This window comes from Chanodichthys erythropterus, chromosome 24 (genome assembly GCF_024489055.1).
Source record: "Chanodichthys erythropterus isolate Z2021 chromosome 24, ASM2448905v1, whole genome shotgun sequence".
Classification (NCBI taxonomy): Eukaryota; Metazoa; Chordata; class Actinopteri; order Cypriniformes; family Xenocyprididae; genus Chanodichthys; species Chanodichthys erythropterus.
The window spans coordinates 20,087,650-20,114,906 of record NC_090244.1 but is presented as its reverse complement, the minus strand read 5'-3'; the positions used below and the strand labels follow the sequence as shown (position 1 = coordinate 20,114,906).

General features: G+C 37.0%; 1 protein-coding gene across 1 annotated transcript in view; it reads left to right on the top strand.

The window, feature by feature from the left end:
* Positions 1 to 27,257, top strand: part of scaper (S-phase cyclin A-associated protein in the ER) — a 141,795-nt gene that overhangs the window by 103,252 nt on the left and 11,286 nt on the right. The window contains exons 25-28 of the mRNA XM_067380065.1: positions 3,637 to 3,857; positions 7,217 to 7,372; positions 13,719 to 13,965; positions 18,227 to 18,376. Coding sequence (XP_067236166.1) covers positions 3,637 to 3,857; positions 7,217 to 7,372; positions 13,719 to 13,965; positions 18,227 to 18,376 — 774 coding nt within the window. The remainder of the gene's footprint in view (positions 1 to 3,636; positions 3,858 to 7,216; positions 7,373 to 13,718; positions 13,966 to 18,226; positions 18,377 to 27,257) is intronic.

The window sequence follows — 27,257 nt, the reverse complement described above, 5'->3', positions numbered from 1 at the left end:
TTTACTAAGATCCTTCGATTATCTATTGAATCCCACAATAATATTTAAAATATCAGTAAGCTTAATATATATATATATATATATATATATATATATATATATATATATATATATATATATATATATATATATATATATATATATATATATATATATATATATATATATATATATATATATATATATATATATATAAATCATTTATTGGGTACTTTTAATTGGGAGGTGGCTGTCCCGAACCCTAAATTTCAACTTAATTTTTGCATTTTTTCCCCATTTAAAAAAAAAAAAATAAATATATAATATATATATATATATGTCTTTCATAGTACATAGGTACCATCATTTTGAGTTAAATGTGTTCTTTTGTGTAAAAAAGTGTAAAAAAGTAACTTTTGTGTGTAACTTTAAAGGATTAGTTCACTTTTAAATAAACTTTTCCTGATCATTTACTCACCCCCATGTCATCCAAGATGGTCTTTCTTTCTTCAGTTGAAAAGAAATTAAAGTTTTTTATGAAAACATTCCAGGATTTTTTTCCATATAGTGGACTTCAATGGGCACCAAACAGTTGAAGGTCAAAATTAGTTTCACTGCAGCTTCAAATTGTTCAAAACAATCCCAAATGAGAGATAAGGGTCTTATCTAGTGAAACCATTGCTCATTTTCTGAAAAAATTGAAAATTATTTAAGTTTTAACCATTAATGCTCATCTTGAACTAGCTCTCTTCTTATTATTATTAGAATTCCAGCAGTGTAGATGCTGCTAAGTGTAATACTGCCCTCCACAGGTCAAAGTTTGAACTCATTTTTATATGCAATATGCTAGTGCAAGTATATAACAATTAGCTCAAACTTTGACCTGTGGAGGGCAGTATTACACTTAGCAGTGTCTACACTGCTGGAATTCTAATAGAGGAGAAGAAGAAGAGAGCTAGTTCAAGATGAGCATTTCTGGTTAAAACTTATATCATTTTCAATTTTTTTCAGACAATGAGAGATGGTTTCTCTAGTTAAGACCCTTATCTCTCATCTGGGATCGTGTTGAACAATTTGAAGCTGCAGTGAAACTAATTATGACCTTCAACCGTTTGGTGCCCATTGAAGTCCACTATAAGGAGAATAATCCTGGAATGTTTTCATCAAAAACTTTAATTTCTTTTTGACTGAAGAAAGAAAGACATGGACATCTTGGATGACATGGGGGTGAGTAAATTATCAGGAAAAGTTTATTTAAAAGTGGACTAATCCTTTAAGTAAATGTCACTAAAATTTAGGTTTTTATGTGTGTACAACTGTTCAGAACTGTGCTGAGTAACCATGTGCTGATTGTCATCTTTGAGCTAGGCTCAAAAGTATCTAAAATTGTCACTACAGTCATGACCAGTCGTGACAAAATGGAACACATAATAATTTATTTGTGGGAAATAAACATGGGATGTTTTGTCAAAAATAAAGCATATTGAATTATCAACTAAGATGTTATAGTGTTTGGTTCAATGAATCTTTAACTTCAGTATGATAAACTTATGCTTTTTACAAAGAAAGATTGCATTCAAAATACAACAAATCTCATAAATTACACTTGAAATATTGTTAAAATTGTAATTATTGATTTAGCTGTAAACTTTTTATATATATACATAGATAAAAAGTATATATATATATATATATATATATATATATATATATATATATATATATATATATATACATATATAAAAAGTATATATATATATATATATATATATATATATAGAAACATCAAAGTAAATTATACAATAGATATTGTGTAAACACCATATCTACATATTAGAAGTAACACAGCACCTGAACACAGAGACCTCAGTACTTGGTTTACAATACACAATGACGGTAACATTCGATGGATTGTTTTTGAGTGTGAATGTGGCATTTTGAGTAGAAAATGAACTCCAAATGTCACAAAATGGCAAGTTACTAAACATAACCACAAAAGCAATGATAAAACAGTGTAAAAACAGTTGGAAAACAGCAAAAAATTAATTATTATTTAAGGCCCAGTGCATGATGGGAACACCAGTATCAGAAAAGTTGAGTATTTTTACTTAATTTTATAATGTTCATATTTACGCTTTAATTTCTACAAGCTTAAATTGAGTACTAATATAGAATTAATATAGCCCTTTTACTAACTTTTTACTTTTTACTAACTTTTTCATGCAAAAATTACATTTGTTTTTTTCTGTAGTATTTACTTCACCAAAAAATCTTTTTTTACAGTGTACCTTGGATATTATACAATTTGCATACATAAAAAAAATTGCAGAAAAAGACATTTTTCCAACTCTGACTTTGAAACAATTTTGTAGAATGGCCCATATGCAGACAATAAATAATTTTTTTGGCCGGAAACATATTCTTAGGCAAGAACTCAAACACATGTAAGTATTTGGCTAATGCATTGTATGTGCACGGTCCAGTTGTATTGGCTAAATGTGCATTCTTGCATTACTATGACGCAACAAAGATTCAAGTAGGTAGCTATAAACATGATGACAGTTTTAACTAACTTGCCAGTAAAATTCTCTTTAAACGTCACTCTTTTGTGACAATAGTTGACATGAAAATCATGATCATAGAAGAAGATGGTTTGCGTTAATGCCCTGGCAAACCTCAATCTTAGACAAACTTTAACTGGGAAAAAAAAAAACAAAAAAAAAAACATTATGTCCCAATCCTTGCCCCCAAGGAGCATTCTCGGTACATGACCAGTCTTTCTCAACACTGGCAGTGGTTCCTGCCAACGGGAATACCTTGCAGAGTTCTCGTATGCCCGCCATTGGCACACCACCAGGGACAATGTTGCTTCAAGTTGTAACTACCAATTTATAACCCAGGGCTGATGAATAATAGAGCAGCGCCCTTGTAGTTATTTATGCACTAGAGGATCAGGATTCCAACCAAAGATTAATGGCTTACGCGTGGAAACAAAAGAGGACAGGATCCTTTTTATTTGCACCCTCTGCTTTAATTGGACATGTTTTAAAATGCAAGCTGAGGTTTAAATGACCCTGTCTATTGTGCAACAGTGCTGGGCCGGATATTGAGACCCGCACGGGCCATTGTTGAGTGATCTCAGATGTCCGTCAGTGCCAAGATTGGTGTAAGAGACAATCTTCAGTCAATCGAGCAAGTGTTTGCAAATTTAAAAAGGACCTTTCCAAATCAGTTTCAACCAGAGTTTGCTTAGAGTGCTGTACATCTTATAAAAATGCAATTAATAGGATTGTGTTTTTTCTAAACTGCATCAAAAGAAGGATTTGCAGCAGTACAAACAACGATAATGGTGTAAATTATGGTAACAACACTGTGTCAAAGCTTCAAAAAGAGGTTAAAGAAAATGCCTACAGTTGTTTGAACATGACTGTAGTTTTAGACCTTCCCGTCTTTGACACGCTTGTAAACATGTTGAGAGTCGTTGACGAAGATGTTTCATCTGTAGCTCTTGATGAAACCTGAAAGCTTCAACGTGTCTAGACACCATTGTCTTGCTGCTTGGTAGTCTCAGGGTAGTGACTACAATTCAACTGACACTGTCTTTGTTTTTTCTCTTTCCACCAATGATGAATAACACATCTATACCTTTTTCTGTAGCTCTTCGTGCCTGATGAGGATAAGTCCATCTTTGGGCGCAGTGTCAATAAGCAAATCTTTGAGGGTTTGACTACAGGACTTCTGCAGACAGTCGCCACAGTGCTGGGACAGTTGCACCCACCTAATTTGAATGGAGATGCTCCACGTATATGCAGTCCAGATGCCAAGAGCAGACCTGCCGCCAGTGAGAACTTCAACACACGTACTCAAGATCTTATCAGGTTATTCCTTTATACATTTTCTTTCCATGACTCTTCCTGATCCAGCATCTTGAATACTAATCTTATGTCCTTTGTTGGAGCAACACATAACAATTGACATTATCATGTTCATTTTTGGACATAACAGAATTAACTATTAATGTTTTGTATAAATATTTATATTTCCATAACAATAAGTAACTGCTTCAAATTTTGCAAAATGTTGCCAAGCATACTTCTACCATTCTCAGAGAGAAAGAGCATGAGTTAGTTGAGAAGTAACACAATAGTAACGCATTACTTTACAGTAACAGTGTAATGTAATGTAAATTGTAAGATTTACAATAGCTGGTTTTCCATCAAAACATGAAGCGAATAATTCGGCAAAAAAAAAAAAAAAAAAAATGAATTAGGTGCATTTCCATGAAGTTTTTTGAGTGGATGACGGTGGTATTGGTAACGTAGTAACCAACAGTAAAACAACAAATAAAACACCGGCAGCAGAAACAGCCAATTAGCCATGTTGTTTAATGTTCGCTATATCAGAATTTACGCAAATGCGTTTCCATCTCCCATTATTGAAAACCCACGGAATACGGAAGATATTCTCCATTCATTTTATCAAAAAAAAGAAAGAAAAAAGAAAAGCAAGCATCTTAGTTCATCGCGATCTCACAAAGTTCTGTTATAATAATCAAAGCTTACTGCACAATGAATTTCTTATTTACATAATGTCTACACTATATTTATTTTGTTATAATGAGAGGATTTTGCGAGCGTGGAGAACTCCAAATCTGCTCACCACTCAAAACACCTGAGTTTTTGTTCAGTGCTAACTTAAACACCTCTATTTGGCTGTTGAGTTCAAGAAATCAACAGATATCTTTGTGATTGGCTACATTGCTCAATGCTGCAAAACATGTAAATAGAAACCTTATGCACTGTATCATTTGCCAAACCAATGTGCTTTTATCATGGAGAAAACTGATCCTAGACCAGCAGTTATGGGTTTGAGTCCGTTAATTCCACACTAGTCTTAATGTACTTGCAGTCCATGTTTTTCAAATCAGCCAAACCAGTGCAAAGTGCACACACAGTAATCTAAATGTCCTCTCTCTGCTTTTTATTTGTGATGTTCTCTATTCATTGCATTCGTAAAACTTCCTTTTTCTTTACCTTTTCCACACCTCTCATCCAGCTCATCAGGCAAATGGATGCAGGAAAACAATTTCTGTAATATTAGAAAGCTAAGCATTTTCCCAGCTGTGGTACAAAAAAAAAAAAAAAAAAAAAAACGTCTGACGCTTCTTTTGGTTTCAGACTAACCACATATACCATACAACTGTAGTGACATGGCTTTTGTTACCAACAATATTTTTTGCAATGTGAAATACACAAGAGTTTCTCAAGTCTTGGAATGATATCCCTTGAGCAGGGAATGACCTCTTGGAAAGGATCCAGAGGTTATCCCGGTCAGACAATTTGGGAAATTTGTTTAAAAGACTACTCCATTTTAATGACATCATTGTCTTGTACACATCAGACCTGGCTTTATGCACTTCAGTTGGGTACAGTATGCTCTTGGATGCACCTTAGCCGGTAACTCCTTCACAAATCTGTGCTCTAAACCAAAGTTTGTAGTCTCCACATTGGCCAAAATTCCCTTCTGGAAGTGCACGACTTGAAGTTGAACTCAGCATGAGAGTAGGGCAGTGCGGAGGAGAGCGCTAGTGCTGGGCTTTCTCCTGCTCTCTGAGGAAAGGCAGACAGCCCGGCCTGCTAAGAATCCCAAGCTTCCCACAATCCCTCAGTGTTCCCTCCCATGATTTGTTTGACACGAGCAGTCTCAAGCCCAGTGCAGTGACCGTAGAGTGACCTTACAGACATGGCCAAGTTGTGGCTGGATCACCAAAAATAAAACGGCAGGGAAGAAATAAAGTAGAGCCTTTTTTTAATTTTGCAAATTTGAAAAAAAAAAAAAAAAAACTGAAAAGAGGACTATAAAAAGAATGATGTTTAAAGATTGTTTGAAAACAGTCCTGTTTCAATTTTGTGAAATATTGCTACTTTTATTGACTGCAAAATTAAAAAGGTAACAGAATTTTGGGGAAAAAAGATGTGGCACTTGACAAAGGCCAGATTCAAATCAGCATTTCTCACATGAGCAGCAAGACTCAAGTAGGCTTTAACAACTGGCCTCGGATCCAACAAAATTGTCTCTCAGTATCTGTCAGATGTAAAGATTAAAATGGAAACCAAATAATGATAGTCAGAATTTCATATGATGTAAGAGGATAAACTAGTCTAGTCCTTTGGCTGGACTATCTGATCATGACTGATCATTTTGGCTCTTGCTGCCTGGATGAAGCATCTGAGAGGCTGCACAATGGTGTGTCGAAAGCCGCTTTCTGCTTGAGACAAACCCAAGAGGAGGATAAAGCCATAACAAGGGGCTTTAGTTCAGGTGATGGCCGACCTATTGAGAAGAAGGGGGAGGGAAGAATTGTAATAAACTTTATTGAGTGTACACACATTTGACTGACAGCCATAACAAAAGGAGGTATGAGGGAAGTAAAAAAGGAGAGAGTAAGGGGAAAAAGATACAGATTTGTGGAGAATGGGAAACATAGGCTAAACTGATGGGGAACTGCAACTGAGTCAGCTCTTTGCTGCAGTGGAGCCACAAAACACTGGCCCAGACTTTGCTGGGAGGTCCAGTGATTGACTGCCAGGAGACTTTAGGCAGTGCTGGAGGTGGGAGAGGGTGGAGGGAAAGAATACCTGAGCCATGAGGGAAGAAGGGGGGCTTTTCTCCTTTTCTAGATCTGAGCTGGCACACGGAGACACAGTCATCCACTAATACTGTAATTAGGCCTGATTTGTAGCCAGGAGGGTGCGGACCAACACGGTCATGAGACCTTTCATTTGACCAGACAAATTAGAGATATAGACATAATAGGCAGGAGCTTTGGGCTCAGATGAGAGCTCAGATTTCAGAACAAGAGCGTTCTAGATTGCAGTGGCCTTCATAACCACGAGCTGCCTACCTTGGCAGCATGTTAAGGCATCATTGGTGTGCTTCCAGTGTGAAGTCTGTTACAGAAAGTCCAAACTATATGCTGCTTTTGAAATGCCTAATTTTGGCCCTCATTTTAGCCACTTTTGCATATATCCCAGAGAAGGCAATCCTGTGTATCACAGCAAACTTGGTGGAAAATGAATCCAAAATGGCAGATATGGGAAAAGAAATGTTGTCTATAAATTTAGCCTAAGTCAAATTGATGTTCCACTCAAGAAAATGAGCATGATTAATGTGACTGTCATCCAAAGGTTTTCATGTGTGTTTTTTACTCTGACGCGTTTTGGCTTGTTTCCCTCAGCTATGTGGTGAACATGGGCTTGATCGACAAGCTGTACGGCTGTTTCCTGTCCATACAAGGGCCGATCGACGAGAGTCCCAAAATGTCTGCTTTTCTGGAACAAGCCACTGCTTTCCTCCATGGGATGTGCAAATTGTGTTTTGCCGTGACTGGACGGTAAGTGCTTTCTAACGTTACTTTACTCCATTTGTCTCCAATGTTGTCTTCCTTTATTTGACATGACCCTCCAGTCCTCGTACAAAAAAACGTGGTATACACTGGGACTTGTATCATTATAGTGGTATTCTTTAAATAAATGTGATTGCCTTGTTCAAGGGCACCTCAGTAAGTTCCTGCCAGTATTGAGACTCAAACCCTCAACCTTCGGGTTACCAGTCTGTCTCTCTAACCATTAGGCCACGACTAAAGGTACTCATACCATGATACCTCCACAGTATCTATTTATAGTGGTCGCATCCTTCCCAAACATCCCCAGACAAGCATATATAACCTCATTCCTATCTAAATGAATAGGTGAAGTCCACTGTAGTTTTGTTGTTCCTGTGTCTGAGGAGGTGCAGACCAGAGACAGCAGCCCCATCAATCAGCAGCTCATTTCCCAGTGTCTGACATTAGCCCTGCAGAGCCTGTGCTGATAGTCATCTAGCGGCCCCGTAGCTCTGTCTCCCCGCACTGTAAACTCCTGCCTGCAGCCCACCCACGTGTGTGTCGGAGTGCGTTTTGTGCATGCACAACTGCTGACAGAGGCTAACCACACAGTCACAGCTTGTGAGCCTGCCTTTGACCCCTGACCCTGGCTTGCAGAAAAGACAGATCACTGTGACGCTGCATTGTTGCCTTCTACATACTTTAAATTGCACTGTAAACATTTTAGTAGTTACTGTTTTTTGTACAGTGTGATATTGAAATAGAAACAAGTTTGCAGATTCTGTCTGGAAAGATTCATGCAAGTCTATTACACTTGGTTTTTGGAGTTTCTTCAAAGGTCATAGCTCCACCTCAATTGGCCAGCTATGTTGTATTCCAGCTGTTGCATGCTATGACGCCACCCAGCTGGTTGTGACAACTCCAGTGTGTCTCCCAACATCCTTTGGCTTCTGACACTGAATATCTGTGAGAAACTCCAGTGCCATTTCTTCTCTTTAATAGTCCTGCTCAGCGGCGAAATCAACATCTTTCATATTCGAATCAACGTTCCATTCCGTCATTCTTCACTATGCTGAAGGCCAGGAAGTTGTCCCTTTGTGGGTCGTGTTAGACATTTCCGAGTTGCTCTACTCTCTTGCAGTTGCCAGACCCTGGGATTTGTTCTTACAGCGAGTGCTTTGTATTTCTGTCACCGGCTACCAGTGTGTAGTTGTTGGGATTAAATTTTGATAGTCATCAACGTCCAATAAAAGTCACGGAGCGCTTGTGCTGACGTAATGATGACGTGTTATCATGAATTGTGGCCTGTGTTGCAATCAAATTGATTGAAATGGTGGTGTATCTGAATGTATCACTTTGCTATATAGCAGGGCTGCTCAATCCTGCATCTGGAGATCCGCCTACCTGCAAATTTTCTTCCAATACTGCTCTAATACTTCTGTCTGCAGTCTTTTAAAGAATCCCAGCATTGGGAGTTGGATCTGAATTCTGCTGGAACGTTGATCAGCAGAAGTGAGACTTGGCATTCTTGGTGTAGAGTGACAGGAAGGTATATTATGGAGAGAGACCATGAAAAGGATCGGGAAATGGCACAGGACTCTTTCGGATGCTGACCCTATGCGCTAACCGCAGGGTGTCATGGCTCCAGCAGAGTTTTAGGAACCTTGACTAATTCAGAAACCTATTTTTACTTGAGTCGTTAAATTGCCCTTTTCCCTCAAGGAAATTGTTTTATGGTAAATCAAAGTTTCAGATATATTTCATCTTGTCCTTTTTAAATCAAGTAGACGCTAACAGCATTACCACAGGTTTAGCTGTAAGCATGGATTAATCAGACGATGCTGATTTGGGGTCAGTAGGTAGACTCAAATTGCCTCTGTCAGGCCTTTCACTTTCATCCCACTCTGCTGTCTCCTGTTTCAGGGTCAGGAGATGTGAAGTACGTCATGCACAGTCACTCTGTGAGAACCAAGTCTTTGTTCCTTCATGTAGACACTCATCATGACTGTCGGTGGATGCTGCCCTTCTCCTCTGACCTGAGACCAGCTCTGGGGATTTTCTTACGCCGGTTAAGGTTAAACGTGGGTGAGGAGCACAGAGCTGAGATCAGTCGAACAAGGTGGTTTCCACCCGGAAGCTTATTCCGAGTAGCCGATCTCTTGCACTTGCTGTGATCTCCTTGTCGGAGTGAGATCAGAGTGAGGTTTCCCCCTCACCAAGCTTGATACTCCTTTCCCCCCTTGACTTACCAAAAGGTCTATTTCCCCTCCAGTGCTCTTAGTGTAGTGTTCACAGATAGATCCTCAACTGCAATGTGACATCTTGTAGAACCTGCCCCTTTTGTGCTGTTTAGGGAGCCCTAGCCCTTGATACCAATAGCCAGACTCTTGCCGTTGCGACGGTAACAGAAGATCTTGTCTCAGATCAGCTTAAGGACCGCTTCTGCTCATACCCTCAGGGGTATGAAGTTACCAATCCTGCTAATCCTGCAGGGTGTTGTCCTGACTAAGAAACACAAACATGCTGCTGTAAATCTGGTAAGATGGTCCTTAATTAAATGTGCTGCAACACAAGATGGCCAGAGAGTAAGGTGAGTTTGCATAGTTGTGGAGCCAGAGCTATTGGCTGACAGATGGTTGTCCAAGTTCCAAGACTTCCTCTACTTTGGCTCTACTGTAGCTGTGTGGAGCGCTCCAGTATAGTCATTGGTGTATGCAATGTTTGGACAATCAGTTTCATTGCTTAGAGGCTAAACTTCCCCAAGACCCACTTGATCAGTCTGTGGTTTGTCACATTTATAGATCCTGTCCGGACCTTGCCTCTACATCTATCTTTCCCTACATTCTAGACATTCATTCTGTTTATCTGTCAATTACATTCCATCCAACCCTTGCATTCATTCTATCTATATGTTTGTCACATTCTATTCATTTCTGTGCATTCCACTTCCTGTCCATCTCACATTCTATACATCTGTCCACCGCATTCTATCCATCTCCATACATTCCGTGTTCATTTTTTACATCTGTCCAACATTCTATACATTAACTCTATACATCTGTCAGCACATTCTATCATTGTCTATTCATTCTACGTTAATTCTAAACAGCTTCCCCTACCATATTTTCCCTTTCTCTGTACATTCTGCACATTCATTCTATTAATTTTTCTTACACATTCTCTCCATCTGCCAATGTATTCTACATATTTATTCTATATTTCTCCACTACATTCTTTCATATTTATGCATTCTCTATGTATTCATCTTTTTTTTTTATTCATTCATTATATGAATCTGTCAATAAAATTCTATCAGTCTCTATGGACATTATATACATCTGTTCATCTCTCTAATACATTCTATTCATTCATGTTATACAATGGTCATCACATTCTGTCCTCGCTAGACATTCTATATTCATTTTATGAAACTGTCGACCACATTATAACAGTGTCTCTGTACATTGTATACATTTGTTTTAATCCTCTATCTCTCAGTACATTCAAAGCATTCATTCTTTACATTTATCCATCACTCTCTATCCATTATATACTGTAGCTTTAGGATCCCCTCCATTCATGCATTTAAAGTACCTATTTATCACAATCTATCTTGCTATACATTCTATACATATATTCTATCCACATTCTATCCACCACTCTACACATTAATTAAAGAAATTTCTCTTCATCTTTTTTGACCCTTTTTCCTTCTCCTGTATCTCTATTGTACTTCACCTCACACTATGTTTCTCTCTGATCTCTGGTCCCTGATCCCAGGCTCAGAAGTGTAAAGTCTTTCCTATCTATCATCATATATTTGGCTGCAACCACCTTTACTGTGTTTTAGTGTTCATTTCTGACTCAGGCAGGGCCAAATGTTACCAGTTAAGCCTATCTGCCCCATAGGCATGCTTCACAGATGGGGCTTGCCTTCGTTATTTATATCAGAATGGACAGGCTCTGGTCTGGCGAGTAAATCTAGAATCCGCAGGGACCAGACATCTTGCACTGGGTCTTCGGTTTTTGCCGCTTAAGCAAGTAACCAGCACCACATCAGGTTCTGTTACATTCAGACCACACCTTTGGCCACCTTTTGCCACACTTCCCCTGTGCACTATAGAACAGCCCTGTGCACTGCTGACTTTGTTTGAAAGGCCAGTGATTCAGATTGAAAGGTGCATAAACATGAGGAGCCTTATTTCACTGGCCTGATACATTGGATACAATGAGGAACACCTTTGGCCTTGCTAATAGCATTATATATAGAACAGTATTTCTGACCCTGATTTGTTTTTCATTCCTGGAGTGTCAGTCACTGGTTAAAGGGTTAGTTCACCCCAAAATGAAAATAATGTCATTTATTACTCACCCTCATGTCGTTCTACAGCCGTAAGACCTTTGTTAATCTTCGGAACACAAATTAAGATATTTTTGATGAAATCCGATGGCTCAGTGAGGCCTTCATAGAGAGCAAATCCATTGTAACTGTCTAGGTACTAAAAACATTTAAAACAGTTCATGTGAGTTCAGTGGTTCTGCAAGAATACTTTTTGTTCGCCAAAAAAAAAAAAACTTTTCAACAATATATATGGGCCGATTTTAAAAACACTGCTTCATGAAGCTTCTGAAGCTTTATGGATCTTTTGTTTTGAATTAGTGATTCGGATCTCCTATCAAACGGCTAAACTGCTGAAATTACATGACTTTGGCACTCCGATTCACTGATTCGATTCGTAAAGCTCTGAAGCAGTGTTTTGAAATCGTCCCATCACTATATATTGTTGAAAAGTCGTTATTTTGTTTTTTGCCGCACAAAAAGAAGTATTGTCGCTTTATAATATTAAGATTGAACCACTGAATTCACATGAACTGTTTCAAATTTGTTTTTAGTACCTTTATGGACCTTGAGAGTTTGAATGGCTTTGCTCTCTACAGAGGCCTCACTGAGCCATCGGATTTCATCAACAATATCTTAATGGGTATTACCTATTGAACAAAGTGGTTTTTTGTCCCACATCATATGTGATTGATCTTGTTTGTTTATATTTTAAGTAAGAGGTCATTTCTACACAATTTTCTGAATGTATGTTCCTATCTGTGTCTTCATTTAAGTTATGTTCAGATTGGTATACTGCCTACTTTTTAAAAAAAGATGCAGTATGTATGTGAAGAGTATGCAGACAATTTTGTTTATTGTTGCCAAAAATTAAATTAAGTTGTTGTTGTTGTGATCATTATTATTATTATTATTATTAATAATATGCTTATTATTATTATGATAAATATTTTTTGCAGCATGATAAAAATGAGTAGATTAGATAGATTTTATATTTTATTGCTGTGAAAATTAACGTGTTAACGCATGTGATTTAATTTTTTTTTAACGCGTTAAAAAATTTGATGCAATTAACACAGCATCCGTTTTTTCCTTCATCCTTTAGCTAGCTTTACATTATATGATCACTCTCTTATTCATGCAAATGCTATTAAACTATTCGATCACAACACAAAAGAGAACGCTGTGCGGTACTGGAGCGCGCTGGTGTTCTGGCGAATAATGCTACCTATCAGATTGTGCTACCAACACTATATTTGCATTGTTTTAAAGGTCAGTTTAGGGTAGGGGTAGGTAAGGACATTAATAAAGCTTCAAAACACATTAATATGATGCTGGTAGCAAGTCATATTGTGCTACCTACAAACACCGGCCTCACTGAGTTCTCTTTCGCGCTTGAACAAACAAAACACACAAAATTATGCAAAAATGCCAGTTTTGTCGAGTATCCTCATAAACACTGTCTTAAATGAGTTAATTATTCTTAAATGAACACAAATAGTTGTGAAAAAATAGGATGCAGATCCGCGTCATGTGCGGTAGCTCTTAAAGTGACAGCAGCCTAATTAAACCTGCTACAGTCTGCCATTAATGTTAATCAAAGAACAAAAGAAAAAGAAAATCACCCACTGCTCTTAACCAAATAACTTTTGTAGCTTTAATAAAAATTAATCTATATTTTAATCGAAATTATGTGGTGAAGCCTGGGAAGGGTTTGATAACTGATTTGATTCTGGATATTTCCTGCCTGTTAGATCAAATATTTTAAAATAGACTGTCTTTATGTTGTTTCTACATTAATTTGGTGATTAATTATGAAATTATTACAATATAAAAATATATAAAAAATGTTAATGTTAGGTGAGATTAATCGCAATTAATTACAGAAAAAAATGTGTGATTAATTAGTTATTTTTTATTATTATTATTACATTTGCATTCTATTTATTTTTACAAAAAAGTGGGAAAACATAACAGTAACCATATTGTAATTCTTACCCATTTATTTGTTCTCAGTTCACTGAGTATCTTTGACAACAAGCGTCAGGACCCCACCGGTTTGACGGCCCTCCTGCAGAGCACTGATCTGGTGGGCGTCCTTCACATGCTGTACTGCATCCTGCTCCACAGTGCCCCCCCTGAGCCTCTCTCTGCCAGCCCCGCGGGCCCCCAGGGGCCTTACAGCCCCTCCGTCATCCAGGTGGCACTCCAGGGGTTGCGCTTCCTCAACACCTTTGCCTTGCTGGACCTCTCAGCCTTCCAGGTATTAATTTCCAATGTGGCGCTTGTATGTAATCGACGTATCAAATGGTATATGGTTGAAAAATTAAAGTATCAGTGAAACTTTTAGGTTAAATATTCATTTAATTAGTTAGCACACCAAATTTCTAGTTTTTTTAGGGCCCGACTGAGTACACTGAGGCTCAAGTGTTTTATAGAGTCCAGAAGACCATGTTTACCTTCTGAAAAGTACCGCAGCCATCTGCATAGCTATGTCTATCATGATGGATAACCTTATTGCTCTGGTCCTGTTTACAATCTATGATATCCTGCCTCTTTGATTCAAAGCTCCGCAGAAGGATACGACCATCTTTTTTGTGGAGTCCATCCTGCTCGTAGTTCAAGCCACCCTGTCTGCTTAAAGTAATGCTGCACAGCTTGTTTTTTCTTCAGAGATTTAAACGCAGCATTCAGACCACTGGTTTGGCTTTCAGCTAGTGGCGGATATGTGGCCCCATCCTTCAGACAGACGTTCTGAAAAGGAAAGCAATAAAAAGATCTTGGGCTTTCATTAATGGTTGCGTTGGTATGTTTGCGCATGCAAACGTGGACCGTAAAGACATAACTATCAAAGCTAATGGTCCAATGCCCTCAGAGCCACTGGTAGGATATCAGTGTTTCTTCACAGAACTAAGTTAACCCAGTGGATGTAAACACACCTGACCTCTGACCCCGAGCCAGCTATGTTGAAAGCTCTGGGTGAGTAATGCGGACAGTGAGTGGCATAACATGCACAGACTCCGGTCGTACTTCAGCCGGCATGATAAAGAGACAAGAACGGTATCGCTAGGCTAAATCATCATGTAAACACCTAGGCGTGAACGAGGAGGGTCAGAACCCTATGAATTACTTCAGCGTGTTGTTCCCGCACCAACTATTCAAAACATTTGGGAATCAGGATAATAAATTCTTTGTAATAAAGTAGTAACAAAGTAACAGTTCAATGATTCATATGTAGTGCAGAGAAATGTATTAGTCTCTCCCTGTGTGGGGACTAATAATATGCAATATACGATATATGTGAAATATTTAATTAAATTCTGCTGTTTGCAGTTAATGTCAGAGTGTTAATACATGTGATTAATTATGTTTAACATTGTTATGTTAATTTCTGTGTTTTGTTTTTTGTTTTGTTTTGTTTGAGACAAATAACTGTATTACTGTACTTCTGTCCAGCATCATTATATGATTGTCATCCTCACTAAGGAACTTTATAATTACACATAGTGATTAGAATTAACTGAATGTGTTAACTTCAAAAAATCATAATCACAATTTAATATTTAAATCAATTGATGACGTTTCAATAGTGTTATTAAAATATTCAATAGTAGTATTAAAAGTGCCATCAAAGTTTTTTTACAAGATATAATATAAGTCTAAGGTGTCCCCTGAATGTGTCTGTAAAGTTTCAGCTCAAAATACCCCATAGATTTTTTTTAATGATTTTTTTTAACTGCCTATGTTGGGGCATCATTAACTATGCACTGATTCAGGGTGCGGCCCCTTTAATTCCTCACGCTCCCCGCCCACGGAGCTTGCACTTGCCTTGAACAGCATAAACAGCATAAAGTTCACACAGCTAATATAACCCTCAAAATGGATCTTTACAAAGTGTTCGTCATGCAGCATGTCTAATCGCATAAGTATGGTATTTATTTGGATGTTTACATTTGATTCTGAATGAGTTTGATAGTGCTCCGTGGCTAAAGCTAACATTACACACTGATGGAGAGATTTATAAAGAATGAAGTTGTGTTTATGAATTATACAGACTGCAAGCGTTTAAAAAATGAAAATAGCGACAGTCTTGTCTCCGTGAATATAGTAATATAAACGATGATAACTTTAACAGTACATTAGCAAAATGCTAACGAAACATTTAGAAAGACAATTTACAAACATCACTAAAAATATCATATCAATGATCATGTCAGTTATTATTGCTCCATCTGCCATTTTTCGCTGTTGTTCTTGCTTGATTACCTAGTCTGATGATTCAGCTGTGCACAGATCCAGACGTTCTGCCCTTGTCTAATACCTTGAACATGGGCTGGCATATGCAAATATTGGGGTCATACATATTAATGATCCCGACTGTTACGTAACAGTTGGTGTTATGTTGAGATTCGCCTGTTCTTCAGAGGTCTTTTAAACAAATGAGATTTATATAAGAAGGAGGAAACAATGGAGTTTGAGACTCACTGTATGTCATTTCCGTGTACTGAACTCTTGTTATTTAACTATGCCAATATAAATTCAATTTTTAATTCTTGGGCACCTTTAAAAATCTTAAATCTAATCTTGATGTTTAATTTTGGTGAAAAATCATAATGTTGATCAGTACCTCATCAGTGTTCTTTTAGTTTATATATTAGTGTTATAGATTTATATATATATTTTTACATACATTTTTATTTATTTTATCTATTTTAATTTATTAGGTTTGGGGTTTTTATATTGCTATATTTAGGTTTTATTTTTATTTCAGTTTTAGTTAGTTTTAGTTATTATTTATTTCCACTTAATTTTAGTGCTTCAACTTAAACTAAATGAAAAATAGGAATGTTACCTTGGCAAAAGACTGAAAAAAGGTGAAATGGATAGTTCACCCAAAAATGAAAACTATCCCATGATTTACTCACCCTCAGAGAGGTGTCTAAGAGAGGCGTCTACGTCATTCGTCGTGTCAGAGGTGCCATAACTGGAGTTATGAATGTTTGTCAGTAGCTGGTTATTATAGTTTATAAAGTTATAATTATGGATATTTTTCTTACAAAAAACCCATTGCTTTAGTTCAGAAGGCCTTTATTAACCCCCTGGAGTTGTATGGATTACTTTTATGGTGGATAGATGGATTTTTATGGACTTCAAAATCAGAAGCGCCATTCACTAACATTATAAAGCTGGGAAAAGCAAGAATATTATTTAATATAACTCCGTTTGTGTTTGTCTGAAAGAAGATAGTCATATACACCTAGGATGGCTTGAGGATGAGTAAATCATGGGCTAATTTTAATATTTATATTTTATTTCAGTGTAATTTTAATTGACAGAAATGTTTTTAATAGTTCTAGTTGACTAATAACCCTGTACCTCATCTATTTGGTTTAATAAAAAGTAGTAGCTAATGCTTCAGTAATCCTTCAATCATGATTAGGGCTGCACAACGATTAATCGCGATTAATCGTTTGCAAAATAAAAGTCTGTGTTTACGTAATATATGTGTGTGTTATGTGTATAATAATTATGTATATATAAATACATGCACATTCATGTATGAATTAAAAAAATATATATACATGTATAAATATACATATTTATATATATTTTAGATTACATATAAATATAAATATTTTATAAATAAATATAATTTTTTTTTCTTAAATATATACATGTATGTGCATGTATTTATACATACATAATTAATATACACAGAACACACACATATATTACGTAAACACAGACTTTTATTTTGCAAACGATTAATCGTTGTGCAGCCCTAATCATGATTCTTGATTCTACATCCTAACAACAGCGAGTTGGTTGAATGCTATTCCGGCAAATCAAACACACTGTCTGTGGTGATGCAAACCCAGCGTCTTATTCCCATTACATATGCTGAGATTTTCAGGTATTGTTGTTTGTGGTTGTTTAGACTCTCCTTTCAATAACACTCTCCTACCCAGCAGAAACTGTCAGTAGTTTCAGTGCTGACCCTGAGGCTCTCAGTCATGTTGACATGTTTAATAAATACTGTCTCTAGACCAGCAGATAGCATCTCTTTAGTTGAGGGAATTGGGGGGTCCTGTGTTGGGACTACTGATTCCAGAACCAGCTCGACCTTCACGAGCAAGTTTCACCACCTCCTCTTGCACCACGTCTCCTATGGAGAAAAAGTGTGTTGTGAGCACCCTCATTTCGTTCCAAACCTGTATGACTTTCTTTCCTCTGCAGTATACAAAAGAAGATATTTTGAAAGATGTCTGTTTTTTCCATACAATAAAAGTCAATTCATTGCACAGACAAAAATGGTTCTCAGAAATATCTTCTTTTATGTTCTGCAGAAGTCATACAGTTCTAGAACGACATGAGGGTACATAAATGATTAAACAGTGTCAAATTACCTGTGATGGACTGTCTTTTCATGGCTTTTTGCATTTCTAATGTGCTGAAAGACTTGTTTGCATGTTCTTTTCTAATAGCTATTCTACAAGTTGCTGACCTGTGTCTGTTGTTTGCAGTGTGTTTTAGGAGCGGAGGGTCTCTCTCTGGCCTTCAGACACATTGTGAGTTCTCTGCTGTGGTACTGCTCTCAACAGAGCTCTGAAGAGCTGCTCCATGAGCTCATCATCTGCGTCGGCTACTTCACTGTCAACCACCCAGATAACCAGGTGGGGTTACCTTCACTATGAGTGTTACATGAAAAAATAACGTGCATGCTAACAGGTTTTTTTTATGAATACAGTACAGTCCAAAAGTTTGGAACCACTAAGATTTTTAATGTTTTTAAAAGAAGTTTCGTCTGCTTACCAAGGCTACATTTATTTAATTAAAAATACAGTAAAAACAGTAATATTGTGAAATATTATTACAATTTAAAATGACTGTTTTCTATTTTAATATATTTCACAAAGTAATTTATTCCTGTGATGCAAAGCTGAATTTTCAGCATCATTACTCCAGTCTTCAGTGTCACATGATCCTTCAGAAATCATTCTAATATGCTGATCTGCTGCTCAAGAAACATTTAATGTGTACAACTGTATAAAATATTTGTGTACAATATTTATTTTCAGCATTCTTTGATGAATTGAAAGTTCAAAAGAGCAGTGTTTATCTGAAATCTAATCTTTTGTAACATTATAAATGTCTTTACTGCCACTTTTGATTGATTTAAGGCATCCTTGCTGAATAAAAGTATTCATTTCTTTCATTTCTTTTCAAAAAAATAAAAATAAAAATTCTTACTGACCCCAAACTTTTGAACGGTAGTGTATAATGCTACAGAAGCTTTGTATTTCAGATAAATGCTGCTCTTTTGAACTTTCTATTCATCAAGGAATCCTGAAAAAAAAAAAGTACACAACTGTTTTCAACATTGAAAATAATCATAAATGTTTCTTGAGCAGCAAATCAGCATATTAGAATGATTTCTGAAGGATCATGTGACACTGAAGACTGGAGTAATGATGCTGAAAATTCAGCTTTGCATCACAGGAATAAATTACTTTGTCAAATATATTTAAATAGTACACAGTTATTTTAAATTGTAATAATATTTCACAATATTACTGTTTTTTACTGTATTTTTAATTAAATAAATGTAGCCTTGGTGAGCAGACGAAACTTCTTTTAAAAACATTAAAAATCTTAGTGGTTCCAAACTTTTGGACTGTACTGTACGTTTTCATGATTCAAAATGAGCGCTTTAAAGGTGCAATATATAACTTTTTGCAGTAAAATATCCAAAAAACACTAGATCAGTGTTTTATATATTTTGTTCACTTGAGTACTTACAATATCCCAAATGTTTGCAACTATTTGTAAATCGTGAGAAAATTGCAATTTTATCCAAGGCTCCGGGACGTGTGAGGAGTCGCCTGTCAATTGCGTCATACCCGCGTTACCCTCGGTTTCCGGTTTTATTTTGTAAAAACTATGGAAACACCAAAGACTCTTTAATATTGACGTGTTTTAATAGACAAGGGAACAACTGGTTATATTTAAAGACAGAAAACGAATTGTTGTTATATAGCTCAACACATTTAGTCTTATTGTTTAAATCAATTTTCTTGTTTTGTTTTTTGTTTTTTTTTACGAGTACCATGTTTTACCATTCCTCAGAGAAAAACACTATTTTGTGAAGTAGCTAACATAGCATAATATGATGCAGCTTTATTTGTAGTAACAGTAATACAGCATTTTCTCCATCATACAATACGTTTTAAAATTAATTGCATGGCATTTATCAACACAAGCCATCCAGCATTTATTAATGATAAAATCGATCTAGTTTACTACAGTGCATCTTAAACAAGTGTCTCACAGCAGCCACCGAGCAAACGCACAGAGTAACGTTATAACATTTTCAACACACTCAAATGTATCTAATATGATAAACAGAGCTGCGTTACCTCATACTCATGACCGGAGAAGCGGAAGCAGCGCCGGCGACTGTGTCATAATAAAAGTCCCGCTGCTCGTGAGGCGTGTGTTTCACAATCGCTCCAGCTCCTCGTTCAGCTCCCACAACACTCGCTTCTGCTCTGCTTCATACTACAGTAACGTTAATAATCGCATCTATGAACATGATTTCTTCCCGAGTCCTATTCCTATTCTTTTGCACCGTCCGTTAAGGTGAAGACCACATATCCCAAGATTCCACGCTCAAACGTGGCATAATCAAACTACGCCTTTGTTTTGAATAGGCCTCTAGCGACCTCTAGCGGACAGAATTATTACATACTGCACCTTTAACGCATGTGATTAATTTTTTCAGTTTAACACGTTAAAAATATTTAACGCAATTAACACAGCATCCATTTTTTCCATCATTATTTGGCTAGCATTTCATTATATGATCACGCTCTTATTCATGCAAATGCTTTTAAACCATTCAAGCGCAGCAAGACAAACGAGAATGCGCTGTCTGTGAATGTCGTGTCTGTCTAAATGAGTGTCAGCGTGCACAAGGTTAGTCATTTGCATAAAACACCCACCGTCATTTAGATTTTTTTTTATAGTAATAAAAATTATTTCGTTAAGTTAGAGAACAGACACTCCAATTAAAAACTGAACGTGTCTGCTCAATTCAGCAGGTCGCTGCACAGATCAGCAGCAGGAGTCAGTTTTCACCTCACTTCACCCATTTCGCCTCAAGACAATGGCGGAAGATTTGATTTCAGTTTGTTGTTGTGTTTTTCATTAAGAATAATAATGAACCCACCATTCAAGCAATCGCTGCCCCTGAATTGCCACTAATTCGAAAGCGAAAGTAAAATGCGCACATCTGCACGGGTATTCATAATGGTGCGTGTCCACTGGTGTTGTTTTCACACATCGATTAACCGGTGGGAAAATTTCCACACTGTCACATCCCTAATGCTTAGTTATTGAGACCCAATGATTGGAAGCACATTTTCTCCTCCTTTTATATCAGTCTGCTCTTATCCAATCAGAATGATAGTGATTTTACCTGACTAGTACTTTCCCATGTGCTGATGATATGATTAGTGAAGTAAGGACATCTGGTCATTTTGTGCCAAAACCTGTGAAATTTGTGTTTTTGTGATTTCATTTTTTGCCCAATTATTTAAGATGCATCTGAAACGATGTGAATCAACACCACAACAACTGAAGCAGCGAACTTTGCAAAACACAAAATGCATCTAATCGAACAGCAATTTGCAAGTAGTGCTTCAATTTGCATGCATTCTCAGAAGTCATATTTTAGCACTGTAAAAGATCCTTTCCTCTCCGTCACTGAGGTGTGTATAATGTTTGGCTGTCATTAGATCAAGAGCAGGTGTACTTTTCTCCTTACAAACAACCAACACAATAGCAACAAAAGGAGGCTGTTGAATAATGCAGTGACTTTGCCACCTCTGTTGGCTCTGCACTGTGTAGTAGGAACAGACATTGTTATCCGCCGCCTGGCAGTTGGCCCGTTCTTTGTTCAGCCCTGGTTGCGGGGGAAGGGGGCTGAAGTAACCTGGCAGTACAGATCACAGATCAGCCTGGCATGAAGAAGTGGGAGTCCCTGATACCGTTTGCATGCTCCGTTTACCTGGAAGCCGCCGACTGCATGGCAGGTGTGACTACGCCACACTCGGTCGGGTTTTAGTTATGCGTGCATCACGTGGAAACCTCATCCGTGACGTATTAATGTCCCCTCAGGGGACGGGGAAGGGAGGGGTCAGAGTCCTCGCAATTTATGGGCTTCTAATTTAAAACATTTTTGCTCTTAATTAAAGAAACGGCCTCCATTTTTATAGCCGTTCAGTCCTTCTGCACTGATGCCATCCAATTTAATTATTTTGATGTAGGTAATTAGCATTTGTTGGCCATTGTTGGGTTGATTTGCATATTATATTGGATAATTGAATGAGGGTTGATGATTGAATTAAGGGGGGGGCGTGACAGATGATTGGGCTTTGTGCTCGCATGGGGGAACTTAAACGACGAGCGAGCTGGGAATAACGCCTTGTGAATATTCATATCTTCCCAGCCCACTTTGCTAATTTGAAAAATGCCAGGCCGCAAAGTCTTTAAACTTGTGACTTCCCTCCAGGACACAAGCTGCTGTTTTATGCTGCCATTTGGCTGCACATCAGGGTTTACTATTAAAAACAGCACCGACACTGGCAGGTGCACTGGAGAGAGGTGGAAAAAATGAAAAAAATGAAGTGAAGCTATTCAGCTGAGATGCATTTTGGCCAAAATTCTTGCTGGTAGGTCATATAAATTCTAAAATTTGTTGGATGCACCTACTACATGTGTGCAGCCATAACAAGCTGATGTGATGAATTGAGACGTGGCATCATTTTACATGGTTAGTTGCCTGTTGTTAAGCTAACATTGAGCTGATGAGTCAATGCAGTTTCTACCCAGCGTCACATTTAACACATTTTCACATTTTTTTCTTGGTAGTTGAATCATAACATTTATCGGCATCAATATTGAACGTAACAGTTTTTTATGAATGTATATATGCAAATTGGGTATCTTCAGTATTGTAATAGGGTTTTTAACACACACACACACACACTTTTGACCATCTTTTATCCTTCACTATTATTATAGGCACATGATTTTCTTCCATTTATCTTGCATTTGTCTTTAATTTATATATATATATATGTAACAAAGTTCGTAAATATGGGAAGAAGGAGGCGGGAACCGGCGAACATTCAACAAAACTTTAATTCAAAATAAACAAAGAACAAAACGAAAGTAATGCCGGCAGACCCTCACGGACGTCTGCCGGCCACACAAACATAATAAAACATAAAATAAAGTCCAGGCCTGGTCCTCTCTCGTCCTTCACTGATGTCGCTCCTCCTTTTATGCCTCCGGAGCTCCTCCGTGAGAGACTCGAGGCCGGCACGCCTCGCAGGTGACGCTCATTATCACTCGCGTCACCGGCCTCACGCCGTTCCCTCACGGCTCTCGCCCGCCCTGCTCGTCACAATATATAATATGAAAACATAATCGAGATATAAATAATAATTTTGAAAAAATGTATTAACATATAAACTTAAAAAAAATAATAAGTTAGTTAACAATGAGATTGTATTTTTTATTATCAATTAACACTGCTTTTGTAATTTTTTTACAAGATGGACAAAATTTGTCTCCAAAAAAAGTAATTCGGTTTAACCAAAATTTCGGTTTTACCAAATGACACTTTTGGTTATACCAAATTATGATATTTTCAAACAATGCAAACAGGCTGATATCTAGAAAGGAAATCAAACATTTTGTATTTAGTAAAAGTTTTTAAAATATTACAACATTTTCCATGTTTTTATGTTTTTGTACCAAATGACCTGATGTTTCGGGACATGCGCATGAGCAAGTGAAAACATGAATTTTTCACATAGTTAAAAGAGAGTTAGTTACTTTGCTTCATGACCATGTGGTCCTTTGCAGGGTTCTGAATGATGTCACATCCTGTCACATGATATTGACCACATGACTTGATCCAAAATGGTCCCTTTATATTGGTTACTCCGAATGACATCAATGAAATTCATTTTTCCGGACATTCTTTCTCATAACAAATCAACGACTTCTTCAAACGATTTTAATAAAATTTTGCACTATGTTGATATATGATGTTATAAAATCATGCCAGAATAAAAAATATATACATTTATTACATTTTAAGATATTTTAATCACACATGAAATGGCTGTATTCGCCTTTGGACGGTTAAACCGAATGACCTTTTGACACTTCAAAATCTTTAAAATACCTTTATATGTAGCAAAATATAAACCTTTTGGATTCAATAAAAGAGATCTAGTTGTACTACCTTACATACTTTGGATGTCATATCTTTGTTTTTTATTATTATTAAGGCCTTTGGACAAAAAAAAAAGACCTGTCACGCAATTGACCTCTATATATATGTGGTCTTGAACATATTGTTTTTATTTTGTTGAAGAAAATGGCAAGACAGAGACAAATTACTGCTATGGTTGCCTGCTAAATTTCAAAATCAACCACATTGAGCAATTTTCTCTCTTCCTTGTTATTTTTCATCAACTAAATATACAGTATGCCTGCAGCAACACCAACCAATCGTGAAAAGCACTTCAACACATTGAAACTGAATTAAATGACATAAACATCAGCATAGAACTTGGCATTACGGCCCCACCCCTCTCCAGTGGGATACTTGCCAGTGTCAGGGGCCCTGGTATATATCCACACGGCCCTCGTACAGGATAAATGGAGACTGGAGCGGGAATATTTGACTTTTTCAGACTAATGTAAGCACTGGCAGAAGACAAAGCCAGCGCTGACCCTGGTCTGCCTCGCAGTGCTGCGCTCTCATTCAGCCAGCCTGTGTTTACATGTGTGCATCTGAGAAATAATGCAGCTCATAAAGGCAGGAAAAACTACTGGGGGACATTTGTTCTTTCCACATGGATATTATTCAGACCCTCACCCACAAAGCCATTTAGAGTGTGAGATATGCAGTCATGGCTGATAGGAAGTTTGTTTGTACTCAAGGGGGGGCATAAAGGCTTTTGAATAATGGCCAACAGCAAAGAGAAATTCATTTTTAATATGGTTTAAAGTCAACATGAAATCAAAATTTAGCCTGTTTATACTATTTTAACACACAGTCTTGTTGTGAACAATTCATCAAAGAATGGTAATACAAATTACAAATGTCTTTGTAACCTTTCATCAAATAAATTACTTTGTAGTTTTGCTGATGTCACATAAACTACTGCTCAAATGTTTTTGTTTTTTTTTAAAGAAATGCATACTATAATTCAGCAAGGATGAATTGATTTGATCAAAAAAGATGTATTGATCAAAAACTTGTATTCCAAATAAATTCTGTTCTTTTGAACTTCCTATTCATCACAGAATCCTGAAAAAATGTATCAGTTTCCACAAAAATATTAAACAGAACAATTGTTTTCAACATTGATGATAATAAGAAATCTTTCTTGAGCAGCAAATCAGCATATTAGAATGATTTCTGAAGGATCATGTGACTGAAGACTGCAGTAATGATGCTGAAAATTCAGCTTTACATCATAGGAATAAATTGCATTTTAAAATTTAATAAAATAAAAATGTTATTTTAAATCATAGTGATATTTCACAATATTACTGTATTACTTTGATATACAATATTGCTTTAATCAAATACTGTAAATGCAGTCTTGGTAAGCATAAGAGACTTAAAATATAATAAATATATATATATATAAGGCAAATAATTTTTTACTCATTGTTTTAATGTACTGGTGTAAATCATGGATTTTCAGTCAATAAGTCAATTTTCCTGTTGACTTTTCATGTTACTTTGTTTTTGTTTTGTGTTTTTTGTTTCGTTTCGTTTCGTTTCGTTTTGTTTTGTTTCGTTTGTCAAACTGTGGACCATCAATAACTTAAAGGGAAAGTTAACCCAAAATTTTAAATTCTGTCATCATTTACTCATGCTCAAGTTTTTTCAAGTTTCTTTCTTGTGCTAAACACAAAAGAAGATATTTTGAAGAATATGGGTAACCAAACAGTTGATGGGCCCCCATTGACTTCTATAGTGTGGGAAAAAATGCTATGGAAGTCAATGGGGCCCATCAACTCCCCTTTAATGTGCTAATTCAAATCTATGTCGCATAATTAGTTGATTCTATTGTAAATTGAACAAGGCAAAACAATATTATTTCTAAGTTAAAATGACTGTCCAGACAGTCATCAAACTTCCTCACTCTTAGTTTCTAGGTGCTTCCAGATGAAAATGTTATTATCTATACACTTGGTGTTTTAGCAAAGATAGCGAGGTGATGGCTAACAACCCTTTTAGCCCCCTTTAGCTTGTAGCCCCTACACCTCCAAAAGTGCCAGATTGAGCCAATCCACCACACTCACTTGTCTTATCTTCTCACTCCCTTCTTTTTCTCTCCTTCACGTGTCTGATTCTTCCCTACAAGTTCAGGGCTATCTCCTTTGCCCTCAAACCCTAGTGTTGTTCCTGGGCTTCTAATCCTGGTTTAACTGTTGTTGAAGCGCATCCTTCAACAGTCCATTACCCCAGTGATAACCCAACCCTCTTTGATTAGATGGACCAGACCACCATAGGCCAGTGTTATGGAAATTCACCAAACGCCTTTTGAGTTTCTTGCAACGTGGCCGGCGGACAGATGTGATTGATGGCGGTGAGGATTATTTACGCCCTACCTAAAGGGTGAATTCAGGTTGAACATACTATTGAGTTCTGTCAATTTCTTTCCGGGTTTCATCCGTATAATTTTGTTTGTTTGCCCATAAATCTTTCAGTTTAGGGCTCCATTTGCATCTAATGCTCTGTTTGAGCATGATCCAGGTCCGAATGGCGTCTCGAGAAGAAAATATTATCTTTCTCAGGATCGAAGATGACACTTGATTTATTAAGCAAACAGTAGTATGTCAGTGATCCTTTGCCAATGCACTGGCGAGCGGAGCCGTTTTTAATGGTGTTTTCATGACAAAGAAACATTCTTTCTGCTTTGAGAGATGAAAACCAACAGATCTTTTTTTGTCTTTTAATTTTATGTTTACGCCTGTGTACCAGTCGCCGTCAGGTTGTCTGGATGGATGGTTAAGAGGGGGCGGTAGGCGTTGTTCAGATAAGGCCTTTCAGCCATAACTTCCTCTTCTGAGTGCTCTCTTTGCATCCTCGTATGTAGGCAGACCTCCTGTCTTATCAGCGGCGCGAACATTCTCTCATCCTCTCGGTTTGGTACATCTTTAAGGCAGAGCCATAGATTTGTAGTTTGGAAAGTACGGACATCCCGGGCCTAACGAAAAATTGCTGAGGTATCTTGGCAGCATGGGACACCTGCGTCATCTCCTCCCGTTTATATTGAAAAACGACACTTAGGCCGTTTTCACGCTGTAAACCCTAATGCTCAAAATAATTAATTGGTTTGAGTAGAGCCAACTCAAATTTAAACAAATTAGTTCAATCGAACTAACTTTTATGAGTACTTAAGACTTTCATTTGAGTTCACAAAACTGATACTTTTTAAGTAATCTGAATTGTTT